Source organism: Typopeltis vanoorti, chromosome 6, assembly GCF_054136105.1.
Source record: "Typopeltis vanoorti isolate ZY-2024b chromosome 6, IOZ_Tvanoo_1.0, whole genome shotgun sequence".
Lineage (NCBI taxonomy): Eukaryota > Metazoa > Arthropoda > Arachnida > Uropygi > Thelyphonidae > Typopeltis > Typopeltis vanoorti.
This window is the reverse complement of record NC_143554.1, coordinates 50,987,545-51,009,600: the sequence shown is the minus strand read 5'-3', so window position 1 is coordinate 51,009,600 and position 22,056 is coordinate 50,987,545. Positions and strand designations below refer to the sequence as shown.

Sequence of the window (22,056 nt, the reverse complement as noted above, 5' to 3'; positions counted from 1 at the left end):
GGAAGTACTTGTGAACTTGGTTCATGGTATGAGCAAAGGAAATAGGAAAAATGCAGTAGGTCACTGGGTGAAATAAGTAAAACTATTTCGATAGGTTTTTGCTTCCTCGTAGGCTTAAGTCAAATTAATTCGGCCTCTACATGAATGATGATATATATTGCAGAACGTTGATTTTAGGTTTAGGTCAAATTAATTCTGCTTTTACATTAATCATGATCTCGATTGTAGAACGTTGATTTTTACTCGGAATTATGTATTCGAAATATGGACTAATTAGGAGAGTTTTAATCAAATAAAAGTAATGAGAATAAGAATTAAAATGATGCAAGATCGCAGAAGTTCGATGTCAGTCATAGTAGAAATGTATGATGATAATGCATTTCGTTTGCCGAGTACATATTTCTTAACCATAATTATGGAAACTAGAATTAAGATGACATAGCAGAAATCGCTCTAACAAAGAACGACCTTCGAAAAAAATCAAACACACTCACTCTCTCTCGAAATGTTGGCATTTGAAACAAAGTTTGTTAATGATAACCGATTTGAGCCATGTTTAAATCTAAGTATTCCGCTAGTTGCTGAATCTGCTTGATTAATGCCAGACATTTTGCAATTGACTGTTCCGTGGGTTGGACTAGAATATGCAAATAAAAAAAGTAATATTATGACAAAAATATGAAGGAATTTGGCTAACTTATGCGAAATGATGGAAAATATTACATCAGGAATGTGAGGGGAAATGAAACAATGCTTAATAAAAATAGTATTTCTAAAAACTGTATTCGTATCACAAAACCTAATCACTACAAGCGAATATTGTTTAATGCGTCAAAAGTTCTTGATGTATTCCGTCTCAGATTAATCATAGGTTATCTGAATTATTAATTTTTTTGAAATTTTTCTCTTGTAAGAGTCTTCATTTCAGACTAATTCACAAAATAATAATCAGCTAACGCCTTTTATTCCTTTATAGGGAGTAGGCGATGCCCTTTAGCCCTATCTAGCTTTTGGAGACTGAGGGGGCAGCACAATCTTCACTGGTAGCAATCAGAGATAGCTGGGCCAAGACGATCATTAATTATGAGCGGCAACCGATGAAGAGACAGGCAAACATGTGCTACATCTCTGGTTACCTAACCCAGCAGGGTATGTTACTGTCTGAAATATAAATTAAATAATCATACCATTGATGTAAAGGCCTGTATAGCTCAGTGGAAGTGGTGCTTGCGTCCTCTGCACTTGGTCACTCGAAGTTTGACTTAAGTTCAAGTCTAGTCTCCGCCTGGAGGAACTTTTTCTAAGCCTTTCTTCGACCGGTTCCCAAGTTAGTCGATCTCTGGCACAGGCAAGCTGGTTTTTTCATCCCTTAAACTCGAGAAAATTGACCGTAATACCCACATTATTTCAGCCAGTGACATATCTTGTTAGGGTTAGGTACCAAGATATGGCAGCACTTGTTTGCCAGCCTCTTCAACGGTGGCTGCTATAATTAGTGATAGACATGGGTCAGCTATCTCATTGGCTACCGGTGGAGATTGAACTGCCCACTCAGTCTCCAAAAGCTAGATAGGATATAAACGCCTCGCCTACTTCCCTATAAGGGAATAAAAGGCGTCAGCTGATTTTTTTTTTTTTTGACCATTGATGGAAAGTAGAATTAATTGTCATGTGAAAAATTATACTATGACAATCAAAAGTGCCTTGGAAAATGTTAATGTTTCATTCCTTATCACACAGTGCTAATGCAATATATTACACAATTTTTGTGGCATTTTAACACTAAATATAGGAGTATTACTACGTCATTGTACAGCATTAGTTGTAAAATAGAAAATCGGGACACTCAATTATGCAGACACTCTCCAAAGAATCCACCGAAGCCTTGTCCTTCAAAATAGAGTTTAGCTTTTTTTGGCTGGGGGGGGGGGGGATCGATTGATAACGGTCTAACTAAAAGTGAAGTCAAGTTGAGTTCAGGACTATCTATTTGTATAAAATCGGAGAGAGTACGGTGGAAAGTGCATCTATCTCGTGACCCTAAAATGTTAACACTATAGAAAAATAATTCAGAACTTTTAAACAAGAATAATTGCGTTTAATCTGTTATTCCACGACTCGCACTAGTCTGATTTTATTCAAATTTAGTACCATTTTGAATCCTCTCAAACTGTCGCGTTATTTCAATTGTGCTACTTGGAGTGGCAGAAGGGAATAAATATAGAAATTAGAATAAAATATGAAGTTTGCGATTTCGGAGGTACGGAAGCAAATATTCATGTGGTTCAATGTTTCTGAATTTTTATTGGCAAAATTAATCCGGCCTCATAGAACTCTGTATTGCCTGGATGATAATGAAATTTGGTATTCAGAATTTCATAACATCAGTCAAATCACCTGAATTTTGATTATATGTAGATCGTTAAAGTCACAAGAATAGGCAAGATAAATTTGTATCTTGTGTAAAACAAACTGGCATCAGTTTCCTAAACGCACTTTTACCTAAACACACCACCACTCGATAGAACTCTTTGCATGGAGCACTATGAAATTTGCACAAACACATGGTTCTGGAAAAACGAACATCTACAATTCTTCGTAATTTCAAAATCTACGGTAACAGCCACAAAACCTGCTAAATCTTAATGTTTTCGGTCGAATTATTAAGAGAGACCTCCAGGCGAGGCCACATACTATACACACCAGCTATCATACTTCTTGAATTCATTCATACTGCTTTCACTGGCAACATCCAATGGCAATCCATTCCAGTCAAGCAACACTATATAATAAATTTAATCTTCGCCCCTTTTTAGCGACATTCATTCTCAGCTTCCCAGGATGCTCCTTGTGATTTCTACGCCCTCTATAAAATGAAAAATTCCATCAACTGAAATCCTGCATGATCCTTTCCAGAAGTTTTTAAGTCTCAATCATATCACCACTTTCTCCAGTTTACTAGTGTCTGCAGTCTACAAATTCTCAATATGACTTAATGTATTCCACAATCCTGATATCATTTTAAACCTCTCCTTTGCACTCTTTTCACTCTAAGAATCACAACGGAAACCGGACCTTCCGCACAATAGTCCAAATGAGGCCTTATTAAGGGCTTCTAAAGTGGCAAAATGATATTCTGAACATTACACGTGAAAATGCGTTTCAGTATTGAAATTATATTTTGAGAGTTGTATTTGCAATCTTTGCTACATGGTTCCTGAAATTCAACTGCTTATCTACTAATACTCCACGATCCCTAGGCTAATCAGTTTCTTCTAGCATAATCCCGCGAATACAATATGACATTGGATATCTAATCATGACAAAGAGCATTACCTTACATTTACTAACGTTGGACTTGCATCCATTTTCCGACTACAATTCCAGCCTATTTAAAACCATACTGCATCTCAGCAGCATTTCTGATTATCCTGCCTAACTTTGCATCAGCAGCAGGTAGCAAGTCAAATCCTTCCCAATATCAATGTACTGATTGAATAACACTGGACCAAGGACTAATCCTTGTGGTAACACCACTGGTTACCATAAATCTTAGATTTATATCCCCTGTATATCACGTTTTGATATGTCCATCAGCCTTCGTCATATCCATGCTAATATTTTATAATCCAAACCCATATTCTCCAATTTATGCAACAGTCTACCATGCTGAATTCTGTCAAAAGGCTTAGCAAAATTCAACATTACCATGGTGTATCCATTCTCCTTGTCTAGTACAATGGTAGCATGACCTTCGCTTAGTAAACCCATGCTGTTTATTGCGAAGTAGATTCACTGTCAACACATTTCTGAATGAGTGCTCTGATCAATGTTTCCAAAATCTTCACCACCACTCCTGAGATACTAATTGGTCGATAGCTGGATACATCGTTCTTTTCCCCACCCTTTTGCAAAGGGATTATCATACATTCTTTCCATTCCTGCGGAATATTCCCTGTTCTGAGACTCAAATTCAGCTGAACACCCTTTTAGTACCAGTGCTGATATCCCATCGGTCCCTACTGCTGAACTGTTATTCAGGTTGTGCAAGAGCTCTAATACCTCCTCTTCGTACACCTGAATTTCATTCAATTAAGAGGTAGCAGTGAATTCAATGTTGCTTACACCAGGTTGATAAATGGACACTTATTAGTTGAACAACATCTTTCGCATTAACTCTTGCACCATCTGCATTCAGAAGATTTCTTTTGTATTCATTATTTCTTTTACTTGCAGCATATAGATAGAATTCTTGTAAGTTCTCTTTAGCTTGCAGAGCCAGTTTCTTCTTATAATCAGAGTTGGCTTTCCGTGCAACAGTAGTGACTCTTCTCTGCTGCTTATAACGGACATCCTTAAGCACACGGTATTCCTTCCACATTACCCTTTTCTTACGAATTTCTTGCTTAACAAGACTCCTACCCAGTGCTGGCGCTAGGGTCTTTGCCGCCCACATGCAATTTCTAACTAAGCAATTTCTACCTGTAACGATCCGGTCGTGTGTGGTTCTTTTACGATAATTTACGAAGTGCATCGTAAATTTCTTCTAACTGATATCGTAGAGGGCAGATTGCATTTATTTTACTTTACCATCGCGTTTCTGATGGCTGTTTCAATGTTAAATTTTTTACGAACATTAAAAAGGATTGCCCAACGTTTGTAAGAGAATTAAAAAATTTTATATTTCTTGAATAATTGCAAACAAACTAATTTTATCTGCATTCACTTTGGCTGCATCGTTAATGATTAAATTTAGAGTATGAGCAGCAAATGGCAAGTAAAAATCTCGAGGATGTTTGTTCAAAAACAAAATTTTGGAGCCCATATTTTTTCCTTTTCACATTTGCCCCATTGTCGTACCCTTGACCTCACATGTCTTCAGTGGGAATGTTGCATTTTTCCAGTTGTTCCATTATTGTTGCACATAAACCACGTCCTGTAGAATCTGATATATCTGCAAAACCTAAAAACTTTTCCCTGATCTTGACAATTCCATTGTCACAGGAAACAAGGCGAATAATAATGGTCATTTGTTCTGTTTTACTTGAATCAGGTGCGCAGCTTAAAATTATGGAATAATATTTAGATTTTCGAATTGATAATAAAATTTTATCCCTGATTGCGTTACCCAAAGTTTCCAATATTTCATTTTGACTCTTTACTCAAATTAGTGTACTCTATTGTTTCGTTCTAGGGCCCTTTCAACATGATTTTCCATAACGGGATCAAAGTACGCCAACAGTTCGACTAATTTTAAAACATTGCCGTTATTCCTTTCATATAATTTATCAGATGATCCGCGAAAAGCTAAATTTTGGCTACCAAGGAATTTTATAATTTCAATCAAGCTTTCTAAAACACTCACTCGTCCAATGTTTCTTTTCCATTTCATACACGCTTTGAGTATGGCAATCAATAGTAGTTTTTTTTTTTTTTTAATTTTTATCCAGTTCCTTCCATTTTAAGAAATTTTCATGCGAGTTAAACTAGTCTGATGTCTATGCAAAGTTGTACTTACATTTCTCCAATCGTTATAACCTTCTACAAGACTACTTGATTCAGTAGGTGCGAAAAGTTTGCAATAAAAGCAAAAAACAGAATTTAAAGTTTCGGAATAAATGAGCCATGTTCTTGGCACGAGCACCCAGTTTTCCATTTTTCTATTATAATACGTGTCGCCAAATTTACGACCATGTATCTCTGGGATGTATTATATTTTTCTTTTGAACAGGCCCCATTTCAATTAAAATGACTCATAATTTTTCATCAATATTTCCCCATTCATCTAGATATTCTAAATTTACAGCGACTAACAATGTGTTAGTTTCGTGGTCAACTGCAACTAACTCTTTTCGTAACTGTTTTTCACTTAAATCATGCGTCTTGTTATCTTGTTCAATAGTACTTTCATGAAAACTGGATGAGGTGCACGGTTCTTCAACTCTGATTTTTGATGCATCGAGTTGGTTACAATCTGTATCAGAATATTTTAATAAATTTATTAAGCGCCCCAGTTTGTTTCTTAATTATCTGCTACTTTCGCAGCATGACGCTTACGATTTTGTGCACCGGATAACTTTTTTTTTTAAATTTTTGATTCCATTTCTATTTTACACCCACAAGAAATTATTACACGACACCGAGACGAAATAATAGTCCGCACTGCGCAACTGTCAGTAGCCTACTAAAATGCATACCATATGACTGGTTAACTAGCAACAAATGTTTTGTACGAAAATTCGTTTCTGCGCATAAAAACCGTTCACCGTTTCACTTTAAATAGACTGCAGTAGACACAACATTTGCAGGAAAGCATTTAGCCTACTCTCGCTGCAAATTGTCAACAGCCGGTTGATCAAAGAGGCGTCAATGTGCAATTTTTTTTAAATTTTTATTCAATGTATCCGGCCTTATTTTAATATTGATCATTCTAAGAATTTTTGGTTTTTATGATAAAAATTTTGTTTCTTAAAAATGAACTTATGAACCATGCCCCGGCGGCGGCGCCCCCTTCGTATCAGCGCCCGCATGCACCGCATGCCCGCTTCCATCGACCCTGCTCCCACCCTATTTATTCTTCGAACTGTCGAGCCACATTCTGATATTGCGCGATTTAAGTACTTTAAATGCCTCCCATGCACCGTCAATATTCTTCGAATTCAGCAACGATACCACTGTACGAACTCAGAATACTCCTTAGCTGGTAATAATTTCCTACTTTGCAGTGCAGCATGCAACCTTTTCTGAATGGAACATCCATAAACTTAGTCACTTTCCAAGCGAGTACAGCATGATCACTGCCACCAACCGGAGGTAGAAAAGTTACTTCTTTTACATTGTCAGAGGCTGTTTCAGTAACCAAATCTAACACTCTTTGATCGCGAATTCCTTCTGTCACATGCTGCTTGAAGAAGTTGTCTCGCAACAGGGCAATAAATTCAGTTTCATTCTTCTCATGAGATTTTACTGCTACCCAATCAACATATGAATAATTTAAAGTCTCCCATTATGATTACTCTTTTCGGGCCCATCGTCTCTATTTGGCGATGCATTTCTTAATCACTAGCAACTGATCCGCCAGGTCTGTAACAATACTCTATGCAATTGATCTTGTAAGATTCCACCTCACACCGGATGGTTTCAAATTCACTGGCACATAAAATGTTACTAGTACAACAACCATGTTCCTCAACTAAACGGATTCAAGTCATCTGATATTATGAGGGCATTCCGCCCCCCCTCCTGTATCCTAAAAATACTGTAGCCTTTATGCTCGATATCAGTTAGTATATCTGATTCTGATATCCAGGTGTCACTAATACCTATAATCTGAGGTCCCTGCATATTGACCAAGGCAACAAACTAGCACTTCGTTTCTGATACTCCTAGCTTTCGTGTAACAGGCATCATAATTTACTTGCATGTTCTTTTGTATACTGTTGTCAGTGTTCTGCATGACAGATTACTTGCAGATCTCTATTCTTCTCTAGCGCTTTATACAAGTAGACATCTTTGTCCACGTTTGGTGGGACAACGGTTCAAGATTTCTCGACTGGAGAGGATCATTTCTCCCATTTTAAGTATTCTTACTGCCAAATGATTTGAAATTAATATCAAATACCAATCCTAAAATTTCATTAAATATCATAAAACCTCAATGACATGAATACATTTTATTAAATGTTAACATTACTCGAAGTTTTTCGTTTCATTCAACTTAATAGAAAATTTAAGGAAAACAAAATTTACCGTACATATATCAAAAGGTTCTTTAAGTTTCAGTGTTGCTATACTGAATTCTAGTGTGAACTGCATTTTTTATTACCCATTAATTTTTAATTAAATTCTAAATGTGTTTTTAACTTTTCACCTCAGCTATAACCCTAAACATCGTACTTATTCACACAGTATTCAACATGAAGATTGCATTAAGCTATTAATAGTATTGCATTAGTTAATACGTAATCACCTGATTCCTCCCTAATCCTAATGACTGATAATTCTAAGTTCGTCGTTATAACATCATCTCGGATCGATTGTAATTAAAATATTAAATTAACAAACAAAAAAAGTTACAAGTAGGGCATTCTTTTCATGCTTAATGATTACCATTTGCAATTAAATCCCCTGAAATGAAACCTCAGAATAAAGTCCTTGTCATGCTGCTTAAGAATTAATTTCAGGCTCATAAATCACTGATAAAATGTGATTAAAAAAAACTATCGTTACTTTAGAAGGATCTGTGTTTGGATTATCGTAAATGTAAGAACAGAGGCAAGTGTATATACTATCTGTTAATTGCGAATGTTCTTCAGATAGTTGTTTTGCTGGAAAAAATCCTACTTTGTTTACAACTGGCTAAGTGCAGGTCTGCAAAGTGCCAAGAAAATAAGGCTTTTCTAACCGTGTCACCAAGGCAAATTTAAGATAATCCTGTTCTTGTATGAAGTTCTGGCTATATAAATGCAAACTCACTAACTCTGTTTCCCTATACAGATCCTACTTCATACAGCCAAAAAATTACAAACTTTAAGATGAGTCTATGAAAACAACAGCAACGGCATAGAGAAAATTGAGCATGAAAACTTAAGTGCATTTCAAATATACGTACCATTTGGCTCTAAGAACAAAATGGAATAAGCAACAATCTGAAGTTAACACCTTTGATCTGTGCTGATCAATATGCAATGAATTAAACGGTTTATTTGGAATCATTGCTTACTGTTTTCGAATTGTACGCCGTCTACATTAAAAAAAGGAAGAAGATTTGTCTTAATATGGCACTAAAACTGCGAACATACTCCAAGTAATATTAAGTTACAACCCTGATGTAGGGATGAAGGCTATGACAGATTCAAAACAATACACTTAATATCGTATAGTTTTACATATATGTAAAAATGCGAAAAATATTAATGAACCTTTCATAAAGAATTACATGGCCAGTAAGTAATTTTAGACTTTAAAGTTCGACCTGCTTAATTGTTATTATAATGATTTGGATACGAGCTAGGAAAATCGGAAGTCATCGTCAAATATTTAGCTATGGTTTGCGTTTTACATTGAATCAGATCAAGATGAACGAACAGAACAGACGTTCCTTTCCCTTACTGTGTATCATTAGTAGCATCTCGCGACCATGGAGGTCGCGAGTAAGGGCCCGAAAGCATTTCCGTTATAAAATACAGTTAAAAAAAAAACGTATACTTACTTGCTAGTGACTTTGGCATCGCAGGAACACAGAAGACTGCATGCAAATTTCTACCTTCAGCATATCCACTAATAGCCATACAACCACCAAAGAAAGTTATTTGGTAAATATAAGTAAATAATACAGCTGTTGCTGTATATATGCAGAATATCCGTACAGATGGAAATGGGGTTATAGCCCCAATCCAGAACGATATGAAGTTCGTTAACGATGTAATGGTGACTGATACTGCAGCATCAGCATATGTATGTCCAAGTCTTTCTACCACATTCAAACGCGGATCAGTTCGGCGCCAGGACGCTAGCAGTACAAATGAATCGTCCATACCAATACCTAATAGGGAGAAAGAAGTATGAGAACATAATTTAAATTTTGTTATCGATACTACAAATAATTGATCTCTTAGAGATCACTTATTTTGTAGCATCTATTGAAAAACGATTTAAAATTAAGAAAAATATTGCCAGTGTCTTACTTTAACCAAAAACTTATAACTTGAAACTATTTCAATTTATATGACCCTTTAGAGAATTTACCATCCACATATGTCAAGAGCCTTCTGTCCGAGATAGAGGTTGCAGATAAGCAGAAGCCGTGCTTATTGCATAATGACATTTTATAGTATCGTTTATAACTCATTGGGAAATAAATAAAACATAAAATAGTTTCTGCAATGACAAGTGCCTTTCTATTTTGCTTCTGTGATGCAAAAATAATTTTTTACAATTAGTTCGCCGATAACATAGAAATATATAACAATTATTATTTCAAAATAAAATATTAGGATAAATATTTTTAACGTGATGGCGCTCGAGTTGGTTAAACAAAATACTGTATTGTGTTATGTGCAAGTGCTAAAAAGTTTGCGCCGGCTTAGAAAAGTAGTGTTATTTAATAAACACTCAACAGCACATTAAAGTAGCAAGTATTTTAAAAATGTATGAACATGGAAAGTTAATTGTACCAAGGAACATTTACCTGCAAATAATGGCAATTTTTCGAGAGGGAAAAAAATCGCTTTGAGAACAGTAAGGTTACGATGACGTTTCGCATTTAAGAGGTACAGTCGACTTTCAGCTTACCTATTATTTGTAGTAGTACCAATAAGAAAGAACATATTTAGGATATTCATGAAATGTTCACAGCAGTTTGTTTCATTTACAGAAAAGAAAAAGAAATGAGCCGTCGAATAATAACACGATTTTGACAGCAATTTTAGAAATAGTACATAATTAATGCAAGCCGCAAACCAATCACCGCCATTAAGCAATATAGAATTTCACCTTGTTGTGTTTACTTAAGTGAAGTATGTCACAAGTGGCCATTTTTTTTTCTTTCCCTTAGCGATTTCAGGTAAGGGAACAGTTTTTTTTTTTTTTTAAATGCTTTAATGTTTTGCATATTCGTTATTTATAAAAAGATTTTTTAACCAGTTAACTGGGTGCGTTAACAGGCGAAATATTTTTCCTAATAATGTATCTTCGGTATATCAAGATTTGCTGCCAGTTTCTCACTCATAATCTCAAATGTATTACTGCAATTCGTAATGGCGAAATAAAATAATCTGGGTCAAAATAAATCTGGACATGCTCCTGGGACGAAATAGGCACTTTAATATACTTGTATACTATTCTTATAGATGCATATTATCCATTGTCTTATTATATTCGATATTACTCTTCACATATCATTAACAAGCAAATGATTTACTATATTGTGAAATATCAATTAATCGGGTTTTGCAACGTTTAACTGATGAATATTTTTCAACCTACGGACATTTCATTATCCATTGATAATTACTTCATTTAAAAATAAAGTTTGATTTATAAAGTTTTACCGCATTTGTGGTATCTTTCAAAATCTGTTCAGTATTCGCAATTTTTCAATGAACTTATTTTGACTTAAGTAGTGCGAGAATCCTACTTGGAAAGCGTAGGGTGGCCGAATTTGTTCTAACAATTACTCTTGGAGAATAAGATTGATAAATTCGTAGATATTTTTATTACTTGTCTGCAGTCGTGAACTGTGTTAAAATATTTACAAGACAAATCGCAGGTGGGGGGGTATGCAGTAAACGAAGCTCGATATTACCATTCATTTCCTCTCAGTTGGAATAGTGAATGCTGATAAAAATTTATTTAATACATGGTTAATGATTGTAACTAATTTAAATCAAAGGATTCGACTATGATATTTTATGAATATGAGACCCTCATGGAAAAATATAAACTTTTTTTAACGTAGAAACCTTCTAGATTATTTCATTAATTCCCATACTTATAGCGATGTATTTTAAACACAATCGACCTAAAACTAGGCACGAAAACTTCTCATACTGTTTCCGTTTAGTCTGTCTCTCTCACACACCTCATAAAACAAGTACGGAAGTTAATCTGCTTGTATTTTAGTTTATTCAGACACGATTGGTTTATCTTAATTGCCTGATCGAAATCCTGCTTCACTACATACTTGGCTACATGTTATTTTTTTTTCCTTTTCGTCTGTTAGTTCTTCATACCTGATTGTCTTATGAATTTAAGACGATGCCAGTCGTCTCTGAATAAACAAGTTGAACTTCTACTGATTCTTAAACTGTTACATATAATTCATATTTTATGCAGATAGGATTAATCGTGCCATCAAAGCATAAAATCTGTTTTTAAAGCCGAGTTTGCTATAACAGAACAATGACCGTAACTCTGTAAATGAAAATATTTTCGAATTCCGCAAGTATAGTACATTTACGACAGAATACAAACTAAATATGATTTTGGTAACTTAAGTTATATGAAAATAATGGCGAGGAATGGATGAATATTGAGCAGTAATCAAAAATGAAAATCCTAAAATTAAACCTTTTTTTTTTTTTTTTTTTTTAATCGGCGACAGTTTTACTCCCCGAATGGAGGAAGGTTGAAACTTGTTCCTAACCCATTGGTTTTAGTTCGAGTTAAAGTTCCATAAATTAGTACTAGACGAGTTTAGCACCCATCTTTTGGAAATCGGTTGTCATTCGGTCACAACTCTACACCGATTACTAAACTCATCACTACCAATGATTTTAAAGCAATCGAGTCGAGGATGCGTACAACTTTCATTTCGAGATTGATCCTACACCCGTTACCTGGTATGGTCGGTTTGAGTTGCGGGGTCAAAACCCAGTGTCAATGAAAAAAATTCCGCATTTTCTTTCCCCAAAGATCGACTTATTCAAACTATAACGAAGTTCTAATCGTCTGAATCGAACCTATAAGTGTCTCGAGTCTTACATTAACCATAAACAATGTTACAGATGCCTTCAATTTCTAATACATAATTTATTAAGGGCTCTTAATCTGAAATATATTGCTAATTGTTTCATAATAAGAATGGTTTAAATCAGATTACTTCATTATGAATATAGTAATGTTAATTCGTTGCATCCCAGTAGTCAAGCCGATAAACGTTGTCGCTGTCAGTGCATTAAATATTGGTAGCTGTGGAATACCTATTAGTGAGTATCAAAATTTTGTAATTCTACAGCAAAGGTTAAACTTAAGCGAATCTAGAAGTGTTATCGAATTGTAAGACAATTATGTAAACCTTAACAGTTGCGCCAGTCTCAATAACAGGTATCATGGCAAACCAGCCATAAGAACACAGTCATAATACACCGACTTTCTAACCAAGCTTCTGTGGTAATAGCAAAGAAACTTTACCCAGCTACTACTTTAAGTATAGTATTTAGTATTATCCAAGACGCTCGGGAAGAGAAGCTCTCTTATCCCCAAGTTTGTTACTCCTGCGAATTCAAGTTGTTGATTTAGTCACAGCTGCTCAACCATTCTTTTCTCTTATTTAATAGATACGAATATGTATGGTGAAATGTATAACCAGCTTAATTTAAATATATCAATCTTTCAGTGTCTTCCTGTTCTCCATCGGGAGTTTACGGCACTCGTTTCGGAGGTTTTTTTTTTTTTTTTTTTTTTTTTTTTTTTTTTTTTTTTTAAATGTTTAGCTTGTCTGCCTCTGACCATCGTTGAGGTCGACTATTCTCGTGACGTGCTAGATAAGGGGATTCGTAACCTAAATATTTAATTGCATGTACTCGTATATTCTACTATCGACTTTTGTGTTACTGAATTAAAAGACCCAAGTTCCTTCAATAACAAATCTTTTTGCCTATACCAGATCGGCTACCTGCGAAATCAGTTAAAAAAAAAACATAGGAAAAGCTTCTAGTCGATTACTATAATCAAAGCACCTGTACCGTCTCTTCTGCAGTTACTGCCAAGATATGCTGCCATTTAAAATCAGTTTGAATGTTTTGTTGTTAAAGAAACTGATAATGTTCGTTTCAGAACCATAACATTAATTCCAATTAAAAAAAATACTGGATTTGTTGATTAGAATTAATTTATATATATAAAACTTATTCATATTCTGAAACACCAACGCCCTTGGATTAGTTAGCCTTCAGCTGATCACATCTGACAGCTTCACCTTAATGAAGTGAATTACGAAATTTTAATTAAACTATCGTCGTGCAACTAATCGCTCTCTTGGCTATCAAAGAATTTTTCTATTATATATACAATATATTTCTGTAGAGCCTGTGTAGCTTAGTGGAAGTGGCGTTTGCATTCCTCAGCACTAGGTAACCCTAAGAAGTTAGGCAATCGTCGGTACGGGAATTCGTTTTTTTTCACCTCCACTCTCTCCCTCCCTCTCGGGGAAACTGGTTTTTCGTTGCGGCAATTCATTTATTTTGTAGAAACCACACTATTTCAGACATTAAAAATATTATGACCACGAGATTGCGACACTTGTTAGCCGTCGCTTAACCACTGGATGTCGCTGAAAATTAGTGACAGTCTTGGGCTGGCTATCTCTGCTTGGCTACCAGTGGAGATTGAACCGCTCAGTCTCCCTAAAAGTTAGTACTAAAACTGCCTTGCCTGCTCCTTATAAAGGGAATAAAAGCAGTCAGCTGATTTTATATATATATATATATTATTTCTGTCAAATTAGTTATCAGATTAGGTTTTTACACCTGTAAAATCCGTTAGAAAAAACATTAAAATTAACTAGAACCGCGTTATCTGAGATGCGATTGATTACTGATAGCCGCAGGGAAGAATAAATTAAAAATATGTACCATTTCAGGTACATATTTTTAATGGCGTTTAATGTTCTGCAGATTTTGTATTAGTTGCTTATGGAGCATCATATGCTTCTCTCTTTGTTTTACCACAACTGGACATTCTGCATCTTAGATTTTTTTTTTATAAAATGATATTTTGATTAGATGATTATATATATACACATATATACACACACTTTTTTCCCCCTCAAATTACTCATTTGATATCTCAGAGCTCAATGTGATACTAAACGTACCATGGCGAAATCTCCGTATTTGTATTTTTCTGTAAGTATATTAAATTAGGTGATTCCATTGTATTCAAAAAATGTTGACACATCTTCAATCCCGAAATTTCAATAATTTAACGTGATTAAATAGATACGTTTCTCAAACATTTCTAGGAAACGTAATGAAGTAGTAATACCAAAATGTAAATTCTCCTGTCCTTTTGTACCCGTGATTCCAGGCACATATTCTTAATCTCGAAAATGAAGGCAAGATTTGAATGCGTTCCTTCACGTCTAAATCCGTTTTAGATCAATTAATACTATAATGCAAATTTATTCTTAGTTTTCACCCACAGTTCGATTTCTTTGAATCTCAGAATTCTTAAACATTTTTACGTATGATTTACAAGTCAAGGTTGTAAGACATGCGCGGACCGCTTGTGTGCAGTTCGTGTAAGCGTTAAATAACTACATCATTCTCGCAGTGAACTGTATTCGTTCCGTACCAAGATAAAAAGTGGGTTCATCATTACTGCTGCTCGTCTTGAGAAGGTAATTTGATTCATTGCATGTGAAGAAGAGACCAGTCTGACTTTTGGATGACAGCGATTTTGAAAGAAGCAAAAGAAAAGTGTTACTTAATGTTTAAATAATGTATCTAGGTTTTCAATAAAACAAATATTTGATAATACCCAAACTTAGAATCGTTCCGACACGCACCAAAGATCAGTGCTAAAAAACTCTCTTTCCGCCAGCCATCAACAAGACTGGTTACTTAACATGAGCCGCTTGCTTCCAATAGGAACTCTAAATATGTGCATATTATTTAGAAAGCGATTATTATGCGACCCCTCCAGGGAGGCCAAAGACTCATCGAGAGAGGGCATCTACAACTGTCACCACTTAATCCACCTACTACAAGGAACTGCAACCAGACCAACACCATCTACAGTCCACCATCACTAGTATTTTCCAAGACAATCACAAACATCCATGCCCACGGCGGGATTCGAACCCGCAACCTTTTGGCTGGAGAGAGGATACGGTAACCACTCGGTCAACCAGGCCGGGTTAAGTCAGGTATTTTAAAGCACGCTATCGCTTACAGCTCAAGCAGACTCCACTATGGTGTGATTTTGAACGGTCATTAAATCAGAGTATTCGATTCTATGGGCTTGAAAGAGCTGCTAATAGACAACAGGAAGAGGGGGGGGAAGAAACTTGCAAAAAAGATAAGAAAAGTCACATGGATGTTTATATGAATGTCACGGTAGAGGTGTATATGGCGCATAGGTGCTATGTTGTTTATCCTAATATTAATAATAACCCCCAAGCTTGTTAACAGATTTTATTCTTAAACTAAAGGGCGTTATGGTAGTTGATGGGCGTTGTACAGATTTTACCACCGTGGGGGCAAAATTATGTGGCCACGTGATATCTGGCAGAGATTTTATTTTTGTAGCATATAATAGTCTATCCCTACTCTGTTGACGTCGCTTCGACGTCAACAGAGATAGAGTGAATTCCGATATATTCCCGGATAGAGTGAATTCCGAAATTATCTATTTGTTGTTCTATGGCTCGATCAGGGTTTAGCCATTATAGAGTACTCTTCGACAAAAGCATAGAGCTGAGATCCATAATAAAATATGGATCTAATCAGTGTCCTGTATGAGGATTAAGGCGAGTTTATCGTTGTATACAAGCCCCTGAACCTGGTTTCTAGTGCACATTTGAATAAAATTTGTCTCAGTTCTGAGTTAGGATCATCTGTGGCAAAAATGGACATCGTCCGTTTTGAAAGATGTTCCATTGCTTGCTGCAGCTGGCTTCCTATGACCCTCATCTTATATGAATGGCAAGATGAAGTTATTCTTGTAGAGAGCATTACTTGTAGCTGCAAGTTTCTCGGTTATTGAGTTAACTGACTGCAAACGGGAAACACTTAAAATTGAACTGTGTGTCCTCTTTAGTTTACGATCGGGAGAAATCGGTTCTCACTAACACTTGGATTCCATTTGATAAAAATGGAATCTTAAACCTCTGAGATCAAAATTGTGTACATCTTTTAGTATCCCAAATCTCCAATTTAGAAGTATGCTTTCCGTTTCCATATGACAGAAAATAGATACTTTGCCTTTACGTTGGTATTAAGTGGAACTTAAAAGGTGATATGGTTACTAGGATGGCGAGTCTCCGTCAATAAGCCCCCCCCCCCTTTTCTTTTCTTGACAACGGAGCTACATTTCATAATGCCAGATCACCGCCTTGCTTCAGGTATGTTTCCCGAATGCAGATGGCGATGTTTTGTCACGGTAATTTCATTAAGGAAAAGTTTTCATTTTATTTTTTGGTGGTATCGTCTGTTTCCTATTAGAAATTTTAGAAAAGGTTTTTTTTTTTTTTTTTTTTTTTTTTTTTAGAATTGTGGCAGCTAGCGTTCGTCCATTTCTTCATTAGGAAAAATATGCAAGACGTCGTCATATTGTACTCCTCTAGTGAACTAGGTACATTGTTTCATCTTCCTGCAGGGATTACCTAGCTTATCTGTTGATAAGTTGGGTATTTTGTTAGTCTGCAGGCATGTGGTTCATGTCCCATTACTTTTTAGTAATGGATTTTAATGTAGTGGGATCATTATTGGCATGTTCTGAGAAGCAAGCCCATATCGATTTTTCTGTTTGCTCTAAGGAGAAATAGAGCAAGTCGTACCTTTCAGCAATGTTGTGAGAAAGAGAGAGTTGACTTACGTGTCACCACCAATGACACTTTCTTTGCAGCAGTTTTCTTGGCATAAGAGGGTTTAGCAGATGTTGCTACTGTTGTAGTATACTGCCTCTTCACTTCCTAATAAGTGATGCTTTTTTTTTTTAAATCTTCGTTTCGTCCTTTGAAATGCTCGGGAATATGCTAGATGGTCTTCCTCAGGGCATTTTGGCGATTTTATCTTAGTCTTTATTCTCATGATTATCATTACATTGTACACTGATAGCAGAACCACGATTGGTTTGAGAACGACCATATTTCTGACATTTAAAGCAGCACAAAGGATTCGGGATATAGAACCTTGCTGGAAACATGCCAATAATGATCACCTCAGATAATCTGCTTTGACATGTTAGTAGTTTTGGTATTGAAGATAACTATAACATTCCTGACAAGAACCAGGTGCCCATCCCGATGTACGAGGATTATTCTTATAGCTGTTAGGCCTTGTTCTTGAGTTCAGTGTAGATCTCACTGGAACATCAAGGAGATCCGACTGATATGTCACTGGAAAGGTTTAAAGTTTGTGAGGAGTAACTGCACTCGGTATTCCCCCGATATGGTATGAAATAATTTTTTCCGATTATGCTACCGTGGCTGCTTCAATGTCTTCTGAACGTGGTTTCGTTAGATTTTTCTTCTTCCGTGGTTTAAAAATCAGTATCACTCTCCTTTCGTCAAACTGTTTCAAGCATTTGTAATAAACTGTTGAAACTCAAATGAGTTTCTAAAAGATTTTCAGTGCACAAACTGAATGCGAGCACTGAAAATTTATGAATCTCGTCCAATAAAGGTTATAAAACTCATCGTACATTAAAGTACCATGGTTTGACCCTAATATTAGGAAAATCCGGCGCTCTCACATCGATCGACGAGAAGCACCTATTTCCAGAAAATAATTATGGACAAAGGATAAATAAATTAACTTTGTGAGTTATCAACACGTAGGCATGTTCATGTTCGAGCATAAATGTCATAATAAACATTGAAAACTAACTCTAGGAATATTGGAGAGGGGAGGGAGAAGTTAACATGCTACGCGTATTGCTTTGTTTTTAGTAAAGGTCAATCAACTCAGGACAGCAGACCAGTATACTGTATTTTGTCCATTTATTTCATGCGCTCTTGTGGACAGATTACATTTTACGAGATGAAAATGTGAAATTCAGGAGCCTGCGATTATTCAGATATGCTGCTATTTTCAGCAGATTCTCGGGCTGCGATAATGGAATCGGTCTTCCTCCGATTGCTGCTGCTTTCTCCGGATAAGCGTATACAGACCTTGAATATATTTCATACTAATAGTGTACAAGTTGGAAATTCCGCTAATTAATGGAGTACGTGCAGTTATTACCTTAGATGAACTTAATTATCCCGGTAGAAGACCTATAATAATGAAGGTGCTTAATGCATTGGATATTTTGCCCGTCGTTTACTGATACAAAATAAGAGGACGACTAATGGCTCTAAGGCCCGTATCTTCAAAATTTATTACCATCCAGTAGGATCACGAAAGTGATACTTCCATTATGCTTTCTGCGTATAACGGTTTCATACTTTCTAGGAGAGAAATGCGAAGCATTTCTTCCTTTGCTTTAAAATTATCTGAAGAGTACTAATTGGTAATAATACGTAAATGACGAATGATTATCTGTCCAAGACGAGTTCCCTAATTAGCAGACTTAGGTAATTGATGCACCAGGCTTCCCACTCCTGTAATGCATCCCTAAAGGTGAGTATTTTATGTCATGTGTTCAAACTGGTTTACCTGTTCTAAGGAATAAAAATCCGAATTTCCGGAAGACTGAACCCTCCATCTCTGTATGCAATCGGCTAACACATTTAATTGAAATAGCCGTATACGGAACAATACATTGAAGTTACAAATATTTGGCTTGATTAGCATCACTGGTTGGCAAAATTAATTGTAGAAGTATGCTTTTTCGTACGAAAACAGCATGAGCAGTAACAATTGCTCATAAATTTGAACAATTTCATCGGAGAGCTTAATACTAATTTAAAGAAAATGGTCTGTATAATAATTGTGATGTGGATTAAAAATTTATCAACGGAACTTCTTATTCAAGTTTCACATGCTATATTTAAAGATGTTTTTAAAATATTAAATCAATGAAAGGCAACAACAATAATAACAAATAAACAAAAAAAACACTGAAAAATATCCCCTTCCATTAGTATCTTTCCATGCCCTGGTTTTAAAATTACATAACGGATGCACTATTACATAGCACACGTCCAAGTAATTTACATTTCACAGAGTAATACCGGATTCGAGACTTGTTTTGCGGATGAGAACATTTGCAGTGTGTTGTAGAGCATATCAGCTGGCCCGATTTACTCTTTTCCGAAAACTGATTTATTGTTATAGCCCTAAAGATGTTTACAGATGACATCTGTTCTTTTTAATAGGAAGGTAACGAAAATTATTCCAGAAGTAATCGTTGGCTAATAACTATTATTTTGTTGTTGTTACATTATTTCCAGATAATGTCAGTTGTCAGCTTCTTGGTAGCTCATTTCCTGATTTTCTCACAAAACCGACGGATTTTTTTATGATATTAAAACTTGCCTCATTTTCAGTTTTATGTCTGTCCGTTAGCTATTTCTGGAATCTGGCTTGATTTGATTGAAATTCAGTATTCGAAACCCCTTATTGAGGTTTTTCCAGCCATCTCCTAGCGTTCAAGCAGGCCGTTTGCAGGGACAGATGGGCGAACCATATTGAAATTGCGTATCACAGTAACTGCTCTGTCTGTATGGAATTTAATAAGATTTGAAGTTCAGGATGCACACTAGAATATTCCACTGTTAAGTTTTGATTTCAATATGATTATTTTTTATTGGCAAAACAATTCCAACTAATGCTAATTTCTTATACCAGTTGGATGGACTTTTAGGTTCGATATTTTTTTATTAAAATTTTATTTTAATCTACTATTTGACATGCAAAAATGAGACAAAAATATTGCCTTCATTACATAAGCTAAAAATCATGACGTTTCATAAATCGCACGCATGGAAAGGCTTGTTTTGGTAGTACATGTTAATTTATTTTCACAGTATTGATTACGACAGACTGATACAAAAATAATAGCTTATTAGCCGACATTATATCCAACACTTTCAGAGCACAAGGACAGTGTCACAGTACACAAAACAACTCAGTATAACAGTGAGACTAGCTTAAAAACTAACAAAAAAATGTAATGGACAACACCTGAAGTCATAATTAAGTACCATCTATGTTGGAAAAAGAGAGAAAACAAGTATTAATTATGTCTTAAAATGAATGTCTCCCAGATTTTTGGTAAATCTCTACAGCCATATTTGTTGAGATTTGAAGTAAAATTTTAAATCTGCCGTTGATTCCAAAAACATTGCGACTTATGACGTCCGTGTAGCACTTTTGTTTTCTTCCATTTGATCCTGTGTGAAGGAGTATCCATGGCATGGTCTCTGTTAGACCCGACTTGCCATAACGATAGTGCTTTCATAAACCGCACTATTTTTTAGAACACTGCAATTTTTTTTTTCTCGCGATAGTAAACGAAATATCGACAACCGAAAATTCAACTATCAGTGTTAAACTATTTGTACTTAATGCAAGAACCTGCTGACGTTCATAAGTAAATAATCTTTTCACTCTTATGTTCAAGACCGGTTGATGAACATAACCCCGCGCTATAACAGGACCATTTTTATTGGCAAAAAAAACGAAGTCACTTCCATCCAGTGAGAAGAATTAATGAAATTTGGTACTGTGGATATATATTTTAAATTTATCGACTCGTCTAAGCTCTAATAGGAAGCTATTGAAATAGGGAAAAATATATCTATAGTGCACACCTGTGATGTCGAAATGCATTTCGTAATCTTGTATAGTGACAAGATTACGAAATGCACCATTTATGATCTCATACAATTATTTCCGTACTTGTTAACCCCCCCCCCACACACACACACACAAAGATTACCTTCATCGACTTTCTTTTTGCATCGAAATAGTATCACTGTTTATTAATGCAAGAGTTCGTTCTCCTGCCGGATTTTTTTCTTTCTACTCCACATAGATATAAAATTACACACTTTGTCATTTTTTTTCTTGCTATAAAAGAGTTAATCTCGATAGGGACCAGACATTCTCATCCTACCTAAACTTTACTTAAACATAATTAGAAATTATGCTATACCCAGTATATTCTTGCAAGTATCATTCAATTATTATTCCTGCTTCATTTCTAGAGAAATCCATTAAGGGTTAACGTTTTTACCTTTAACTATATTGCTATCATATTTTTTGGTTTTCTTGGATCATCTACTCTGTAGATGTTAATGAAATTGATTTTTATTTCAATACTTTTCGAACATTTGATTGGGTTAATAGTTATTAGGCTTGTACCCCCCCCCCCCTCACCGTCGTATACGCTGCGGCCAGATTTTACTTGGCTGCTGAGGTATGATGCATCTTTATCTTCAAAATTTACAAACTGATCGTGTTCTGTTTGGTTACTCATTTCTTAAATGTTAAGTACGCTTAACACACTCATCCTCTCTTGGGTTGGTTGTGCAAGTGGGCTTCAAGTGGTATGGATGCTTGTGAAGTCATTATCCTTAGTCCGTAGATAATTCGGTTTAGAAATAAACGAAAATTAGTGATATCCTTAATTTTTGGAATTTAATGAATCTCAACTTCGTGAAAA

General features: G+C 35.5%; 1 protein-coding gene across 1 annotated transcript in view; it reads right to left on the bottom strand.

Moving 5' to 3' along the window:
* Positions 1-22,056, bottom strand: part of LOC150105448 (patched domain-containing protein 3-like) — a 67,885-nt gene that overhangs the window by 4,449 nt on the left and 41,380 nt on the right. The window contains exon 2 of the mRNA XM_090393966.1: positions 9,212-9,544. Within this exon, the coding sequence (XP_090250092.1) occupies positions 9,212-9,544 (333 nt within the window). The remainder of the gene's footprint in view (positions 1-9,211; positions 9,545-22,056) is intronic.